Here is a 9,046-nt window from a genome sequence, read left to right on the forward strand (position 1 = left end):
ATCCAGGTGCACGGGCTTCAGTAGCTGTAGCACGTGGGCTTAGTAGTTGTGGCTTGCAGGCTCTAGAGCACAGGCTCAGTAGTTGTGAAGCACAGGCTTAGTTGCTCCGCGGCATGTGGGATCTTCCCAGACCAGGGCTGAAACCTGTGTCCCCTGCATTGGCAGGCAGATTCTTAACCACTATGCCACCAGGGAAGTCCTTACATCCTCATTTCTATCTGACTTTTTTGCTTTTATATTTTTCTAAAAATGTTTCTATAAAGTACTAATCCTTCTTCCACTGTGTGCTTTAGTTTCAGCACCAGTATCATAGAATGGTCCACGTTGTAAAAGAAGTCAAAAGCAGTTTTTAATTATCAGAACCCTTCTGCCAGAGTGTCTAATGTCCATTTGTTTTCTGGCACTACTTCTCCCATGTCTTTTTCCTCATTGTCTGGCACTGGTTCAGAAGCACTCCTGTCCAAGTCATCTCTTGTTAAATCCTCTGGTATGATGTCTATCAGCTCTTTTTTTTTTTTTTTAAGATTTATTTCTTATTTATTTATTTTATTTATGTTTGGCTGCACTGGGTCTTAGTTGCGGCATGCAGGCTCTTTATTGCGGCACATGAGCTCTTTGTTGTGGTGTGTGGGCTTCTCTCTAGTTGTGGTGTGCGGGTTTTCTCTTCTCTAGCTGTGGTGCACAGGCTCCAGGGTGCGTGGGCTCTGTAGTTGTGGCGCGGGGGTTCCAGAGTGCATGGGCTCTGTAGTTTGCAGCACACGGGCTCTAGCTGAGGCATGTGACCTCATTAGTTGTGGCACGCGGGCTTAGTTGCCCTGCGGCATGTGGGATCTTAGTTCCCTGACCAGGGATTGAACCCTGCATTGTAAGGTACATTCTTTACCACTGGACCACCAGGGAAGTCCTGTCTATTAGCTCTTGAATTTCTCTAAGATCCCTATCTTGAAACCCTTCACCGCCCACCTTTTTTGCCATATCTACAATCTCTTTCATGATTTCCTTGATTGGTTCTGGAAGTCGCGTGCATCTGGACACAGTTTTCTCCAGCAGGAATTTATTGTTTGGGGCTTGATGGTCTTCACAGCTTTTCCTATAATAACAACAGCATCTTCAGTGGTATTTCTCTACCATAGCACTGACAATTTTTTCCATGGAGTACCATGTGTAATGAGCCATCAAGGTCCTTAAGATCCCCTGATCTAGAGAATGAATTAGATGTTGTGTTTGGAGGCAAGAAGACCACTTCAGCGCCTATAGTGTTGAACTCATGGGGTTCTGGGTGGCCAGGGGTATTGTCCAAATCAAATAAACTTTAAAAGGCAGTCCTTTACTGGCAATGTAATTCCTGACTTCAAGGACAAAGCATGGATGGAACCAATCTAGAAAAAGGGTTCTCAATGTCCAGGCTTCCTTGCTGTAGTACAACCAAAAGACTGGCATCTGCTGTTTATCTTTCCCCTCAAGGCTCGGGGGTTAGCAGCTTTATAGATAAGGGCAGTCCTGATCCTAAACCCCTGCTGCATTTGTGCAAAACAGGAGAGTTAGCCTATCCCTTCCTGTCTTAAATCCTAGTATTCGCTTCCCTTCCTTACTAGTAAATGTCCTTAGTGGCATTTTTTTTTTTCCAGAATAGGGCACTCTTGTCTACATTAAAAACCTGTTCAGCCTGCTATTGTTTCTCCTCAATGATTTTCTTAATCGTGCCTGGGAACTGGTCTGCTGCCTCTTGGTCATCCTCCTGTTATCTTGACATTTTTTTTAAAGCCAAAACTCTTTCTAAAATTATCAAACCAACCTTTGCTGGCATTAAATTCTCCAGCTTTAGATCCTTCACCTTCCTTTTGCTTGAAGTCATCATATAATGACTGCTTTTTCTCAAATCATATTAGTAGGTATGCCTTTCTTACAGCAATCCTACACCTATAAAAAAGCTACATATTCAATATAAAATAAAAAGTTATTTCACAAAAAGTACCTTTTCATGCATACTGACATAGGAGTAGTGATGCTTTCACGTATTTCCTTTTCTTTTCTTTTTTTTTTTTTCTTTTTTTTTACAATGGTCTTTATGCTGGATTCATTTATCCTGAAATGGCTGGCAACCGCAGCTACAGATCTCAATCTACAGTATACATCAAGCAATTCAGCTTTTTCTTGAAATGTCAAGACTTTTCTCTGCTTCCTGGGAGCACTTCCAGCATCACTAGTGGCACTTCTAATGAGTCCCATGGAGTTATTCAAGGTTTACAGTATTGCACTAAACACGAAGAAAAATATGCAAGAACTGTAAGAAATCACTTTTTACTGTGATAAGCAGTTTAGTGGAAAGATGAAGTGCTCACGTGGAGACGATTAGTGTCACATGGCATTTTAAGTGGATACCCACAAAACTTGAGCTCACCACAATATTAAAAGGAGGTTAATTATTATAATAGTACAATATGCACTATAGTTAATTTTATGCACTTTATAATTCAATACTGCATATTTATGTTTGTTTATATTTCTCAACTGCAAATGGGCCACATACTATCTATAAGTCTTTGCATAAGTTTTGATAAATTGTAACTCTTGTTAATAGATTTGTATATATTTTATGGTAGAAAATGATTAAATAGGCTAGTATCTATACATATTTTATACATTCATGACGTATCTTTTTCTTATTTTTTTCAATATTTCTAGGCTACATGGTTAGTCTGTGAATTTTTCAAATTGTTGCAAATCTCCAAATAATTTTCCAAAATGTTTATTGAAAATAATCCACATATAAGTGGAACTATGCAGTTCAAACCGGTGTTGTTTAAGGGTCAGTTGTATCTGATAACTTCTTATTTTGCCTCTCTGATAATTATACATACTTCACTCGGTAACCTTTCAGTATCCAGTCCTATATCACTCTGCCTTGATCAGGCTTTCCCAGTTATAAGCCTGACTTCTCACAATTGCCTATCAGACAAATGGCTTCTAGCCTAGCTGTCTAATACAGCAGTAACTAGCTACATGACACTACTGAGCACCTGAAATATGGCCATTCTGAAATGAGATATGTTGTTAGTATAAATTACACACTGGACTTCAAAGACAGTATCTCACACACACACAAATATAAAATTCTCATTAATTTTTACATTGATTATATGTTGAAATAATATTTTGGATGTATCAGGTCAAATAAAAAATATTATTAAAATTACTTTCATCGATTTCCTTTTTTTAAATATAAATTTATTTATTTATTTATTTATTTATTTATTTATTTTTGGCTGCATTGGGTTTTCATTGCTGCATGCAGGCTTTCTCTGGTTGGGGGTGCACGGGCTTACCACTGCAGTGGCTTCTCTTGTTGCAGAGCACGGGCTCTAGGCACACGGGCTTCAATAGTTGTGGCACATGGGCTCTAGAGCGCAGGCTCAGTAGTTGTGGCTCATGGGCTTAATTGCTCTGCAGCATGTGGGATCTTCCTGGGCCAGGGATTGAACCTGTGTCCCCTGCATTGGCAGGCGGATTCTTAACCACTGCATCACAAGGGAAGTCCCATCTATTTCCTTTTTACCTTAATATGGCCTCTAGAAATTTTTTAATTGCATATGTTATTCATATTGTATTTCTACTGGATAGCACTAGAAAATATATTCCGTGAAAATATCAAAAATATTTTGGGAAAATATGCAATATAGGACATAATAATTGTTAAAAACATTTCAGGTTTTGAGGTGCCTATATATAAAGGTATAAGTCAAAAAGTAAACAAATTAAGAATTTCCAGTGAATTATCTATATCTAATGTATAATCGTGGAAGTCAACTAAGAAGTGAATTGTCAGTTAGTTGGGAAATGGAAAAATAGATTGGTATTTCTCCACAAAAGTACTTTAGAAAAGTAAAATCACATCTGGACACTTTTATTTTTAAAAAGATCAGGTTTATTTAAGAAAGGAAAAGATTTGGCTTATTACTCAGTTTAAAAACAATAGTAGCCGCGGGGAGCACCTCCGGACCTAGCAGAGTGGAGCTGAGGGAGCCGGCGGGCCGCTCGACCCGCTGCAGACTTCGGAGATGACTGGGATGAGGAGACCACCTTCTCAAGGCAAAAGAAAAAGGAGGTGACAGGCCTTGAGACCACTGAAGGGAATCCATGGCTAGGATCAGTTTTTCCTACCTCTGCCCAGCCTCCTGGTACTTCACTGTGCCCACAGTGAGCCCATTTCCCCGGCAGCGGGTGGCATTCCTAGGACTCTTCTTCATAGCCTGTCTCCTTTTACTTATGTTAATTATGGACTTTCGACATTGGGGTGCTTCATTACCACGAGACAGGCAATACGAAAGGTATTTGGCTCGAGTAGGAGATCTTGAAGCTACTGACACTGAAGACCCAAATCTAAATTATGGACTTGTGGACTGTGGCAGCAGTGGCTCTCGGATTTTTGTTTATTTCTGGCCAAGACATAATGGGAATCCTCATGACTTGTCGGACATCAAACACATGAGAGACCGTAACAGCCAACCAGTGGTTAAAAAAATCAAGCCAGGAATCTCTGCAATGGCAGACACTCCAGAACATGCCAGCGATTACCTTCGTCCTCTGCTGAGCTTTGCTGCTGCTCGTGTGCCTGTGAGGAAGCACAAGGAGACCCCCCTTTACATCCTCTGCACAGCAGGCATGAGGCTTCTCTCCGAGAGGAAGCAGTTGGCTATCTTGGCTGATCTAGTGAAAGATTTACCTCTGGAGTTTGACTTCCTCTTTTCTCAGTCTCAGGCAGAAGTGATCTCTGGGAAGCAGGAAGGGGTTTATGCATGGATTGGAATCAACTTTGTTTTGGGAAGATTCGACCATGAGGATGAATCAGATGCCGAGGCTCCCCAGGAATTGGCAACAGGACGCAGAAGGACAGTAGGGATACTGGATATGGGAGGAGCTTCTCTCCAAATTGCTTATGAAGTTCCTACCTCAACTTCTGTCCTTTCTCCACAGGAAGAAGCTGCGAAGATCTTGCTGGCCGAGTTCAACCTGGGCTGTGATGTGCAACACACTGAACATGTGTATAGGGTTTACGTCACAACCTTTCTGGGATTCGGGGGCAACTTTGCCCAGCAGCGCTATGAAGACCTTGTGATGAATGAAACTCTTAACAAAACAGGTTGCTGGGCCAGAAGACAGGTCTGAGTCCCGACAATCCATTTCTAGATCCCTGCCTGCCTGTGGGATTCACAGATGTGGTGGAAAGGAACAGCCAGGTCCTTCATGTCCGAGGAAGAGGGGACTGGGTGGCTTGTGGGGCCATGCTGAGCCCCGTTGGCTCGCTCCAGCACCAGCCAGGCCTGGCTGAATGGCATCTACCAGTCACCCATTAACTTCAACAACAGCGAGTTCTACGGTTTCTCTGAGTTCTTCTACTGTACAGAGGATGTGTTACGCATCGGTGGCCGCTACCACGGGCCAACATTTGCCAAGGCTGCTCAGGATTACTGTGGCATGGCTTGGTCAGTACTCACTCAGAGATTCAAGAATGGCCTCTTTTCATCACATGCAGATGAGCATTGACTCAAATATCAGTGTTTTAAGTCAGCTTGGATGTACCAAGTTCTTCATGAAGGATTCCACTTTCCCTATGACTACCCAAATCTGCAGACAGCCCAGCTGGTCTATGACCGAGAGGTTCAGTGGACACTGGGAGCCATTTTGTATAAAACACGCTTCTTATCACTCAGGGATCTACGGCAGGAAGGTGCTCGACAGGCCCATGGTAGCTGGTTCCGTCTCTCCTTTGTGTACAACCACTATCTTTTCTTCGCCTGTATCCTGGTGGTGCTACTGGCCATCATCCTGTACCTTCTGCGGCTGCGCCGAATTCACCACCGACAAAGTCGAGCCTCAACCCCATTGGACTTACTGTGGATTGAGGAGGTGGTGCCCATGATTGGGGTACAGGTTGGGCCATGAGGCTGGACAGGTTCTAGGGGAACTCAAGTATTCAGAATTGCTGCCCATTGAATTCCACCACTTTCTGGTACTGGCCTCAGATGCTGCTTTGCCTGACTTTGTGGATATTTGGCCTTGAAATTTCTACTTTAATACCTACTTTAATTCATTCTCAATATCCAGGTCCTCTTCTCTGAGAGAAGCTGTGATTTAGCCTGTGAAGAACTAAATGAGAGATTGGTGCTAACAAAGGGAACCAACTTTAGTCCAATTGAAGCATGCTTCTACTCCTTTATCTGAGTGATTTGGTGTGCTCCTGGGATCTAGACTTTTCTCCCCTTGCTTAAAGCTTGAAGTTTGGCATTGGGCACACTGGAAGTCTGGTTGAAACCAAACTTGGAGCATCTGACTCAAAGCCGAAGACATTCTAGCAAATGCAGCAGCCCCTTCTTTCTCTGTAACAGAGATATCACTTATGTGGAGATCCACAGCCTTTAATAGGGATCCAAGATCTTTGCAGTTCAGCAGAACAAATAAGAATTTCCAGGCAACCAAAATAACACAGCTTCTTTGCTTACTCGACAAAGAAGCCATTGTGAGTGTGGTCCAAGATCCCTGACATACTGTTGCTGATGTTAGTTTGTGATTTTAAAAGGTTAGAACCCTTTCTAAATGAATGGTCCATTGACGATTTTAACAATATTTTAACTGATGCCTGGTAAGACCAGGATAGAAAATTTTTCCATGTCTATGTGCCTCACAGGCTGTTTGGGCATTAATTTTTCTTTTTGAACCTTAAGTGTGCTTGTAGGGTTGGAGAAACTGTGATGGGAATTGGAGACCTAGATTTGTCTGGTTTCAGGTCACTGTCCTCTAGGCCTATTTTTATGAGTCCTTATGTGGGAAGATCCCCCCAAAAAAGAGTTCCTTTATTTCGCTGCTAAGATGAATATGTATTTTGGGAAGGGATGCATTTGGATTGTTTTTTTTTTTTTTTTTTTTTTTCTTTTTGCGGTATGTGGGCCTCTCACTGTTGTGGCCTCTCCCGTTGTGGAGCACAGGCTCCGGATGCGCAGGCCCAGCGGCCATGGCTCATGGGCCCAGCCGCTCCGCGGCATATGGGATCCTCCCAGACCGGGGCACGAACCCGTATCCCCTGCATCGGCAGGCGGACTCTTAACCACTGCGCCACCAGGGAGGCCCTGGATTGTTTTTAAAGAAGGAAAGAACAGTATCAGGAGAGTGGACAAAGGCAATAAAATCCAAGCTCTTATTAATGTTTTTCTGAGAAACAGAAGTTCTCTCAGTTTGACTCTTGGAATATTTGAAAAGAAGCAAATCCCAAACTTTGGAATAAACATAAATCTGTTAACCTGGAAAAAAAAAAGTGAATCATAAAACGTTGATCAGAAACATCAAGTTCTCCCAAAGAGTCAGAAGTCAAGAAACAGAAAATGCCCCACATTCTTAGCCCACTTCCTGTCCTTAGAAAACAATCTAAGATGAAACACTGTTTGTGAGCAAAAACAGCATGAGTGACATTCTCAAATGCTTGCCTTCAATCCTTAGAGAATTCCTAATAGAATATAGAATATTATATTACAATATAGCTAATAGAATATAGCTCTATTGTCTTAACAGGAAGACATAAACTGAGCTGTGTCTCCTCAAAAGCCAAATAGTATCTTGTGTTCCAAAGGAAACAGGTGTTCTTTAGTAGGTCTAGAGAGGACTACTGACAGGAAACCCTACCAGAAACAGGCAAAATGAGGACCTCTGGTTATCAGAAAATATGAAGTAAAAGAAAACTACTAGACTCCTGAAAAATACAATTTTCCCACTCATAAAATTCCAACAACACTCCCCAACAGAAGATTAAAGAGCCTAGTCCAAGGACACAGGATCCACTTATAGGTTCAACAAACACACACTCAGTGTCAGACACTGCATGTCAGGCACCATTCTCAGAGCTGAAAATACAAAGTCATATTAAGACATGTTCCCTGCCTCTGAAAACTGAATAGTGTAGTGAGTGAGGCAGGCATATAAATCAACAGTTACTATCCGGTATACACATTCTGTCAGAAATTATTTAAGGAAAATATGCCATATATAGTCACAAGGATAGATCTAAATCAGGGGCTCAGCGAACAGCCTGCAGGCCAAATCTGCCTTCATCTGCCATCTGCTTTTGTAAATAAAGTTTTATTGGTTTACGTATTGTCTATGGCTGCTTTTCACTACACAACAGAGTTCAACACACAACAGGTAAGGTAAACAAAGACTAAAATATTTAATATCTGACCCTTCACAGAAAATGTTTGCCAACCTCTGGTCTAAATCAAATTGAGGGGTCAGGTAAGGTATCCTGAAGGAGATGAGAGTTAATGTAAGTTTTGAAGAATAAGTGAGATCTACCTGAAAAAAGTAATAAGCACCCTTTTCCCTATTACCCATTTTTGAGGAGGCATGGGTGACAGGGCATTCCAGGTTGAGGGAATGGGCCCATGGAAAGATAAAGAGGCCTAAAACAGCATAAAGAACTCAATTTTACCCTAGAGAACACAGAAAAGCTGAAGGCAGCTCTCAGCAAAAACACATGGCATTAACAATGAGTTCTCAATCATAAAAAACACAGCCAGTGTTGGTTCTTAGGCTTTCTCTTAGCCCTGCCTGCCCTCAGGTGAAGCATGCTGTTCCTGACTTCAAGGTAGGAATACACCCGAGTCAAAACCCAGGGTCTGCCTGCTTTGGAGCAGCCAAACCTCGATTCTCTGCTTTGCTACGCAGACAGGAGGCCAGCTCTGGGTGAAGTGTGTTACAATTTCTCTCCAAACCTACTTTCACCTAGACAGACCCCAAGGTGTATATCTGAGAGAATCAAAAGCCTGAGCCCTATCCCTCAATACAGTACACTAAAAGCAAAAGCCCTATTTTCAGGGAGTATGAGAACTCATACTCTATTTTAATGATTAAAAAAAATTCATCCTAATCCCAGAGTACTTCAACAGCCTCTAAACATAAGAAGATCTAATAGAGGTGTATCACATTTCATGAATGAATCTCTGGAATCAGACAAAGGAGAAATCAGAGATGCTCATTCCCTTTTTAAAAGCACTGTTGT

At 42.0% G+C, this 9,046-nt stretch overlaps 1 protein-coding gene across 1 annotated transcript; it reads left to right on the top strand.

The window, feature by feature from the left end:
* The first annotated feature begins 3,984 nt into the window (after positions 1-3,984).
* On the top strand, positions 3,985-6,237 carry LOC132484378 (ectonucleoside triphosphate diphosphohydrolase 7-like). Its single transcript, XM_060090863.1, is given in 3 exon segments — positions 3,985-5,128; positions 5,131-5,293; positions 5,295-6,237. Coding segments are annotated over 3 exon segments (1,803 nt in total). The 5' UTR covers positions 3,985-4,137; the 3' UTR covers positions 5,944-6,237.
* The last annotated feature ends 2,809 nt before the right edge of the window (positions 6,238-9,046 follow it).

Source organism: Mesoplodon densirostris, chromosome 1, assembly GCF_025265405.1.
Source record: "Mesoplodon densirostris isolate mMesDen1 chromosome 1, mMesDen1 primary haplotype, whole genome shotgun sequence".
Lineage (NCBI taxonomy): Eukaryota > Metazoa > Chordata > Mammalia > Artiodactyla > Ziphiidae > Mesoplodon > Mesoplodon densirostris.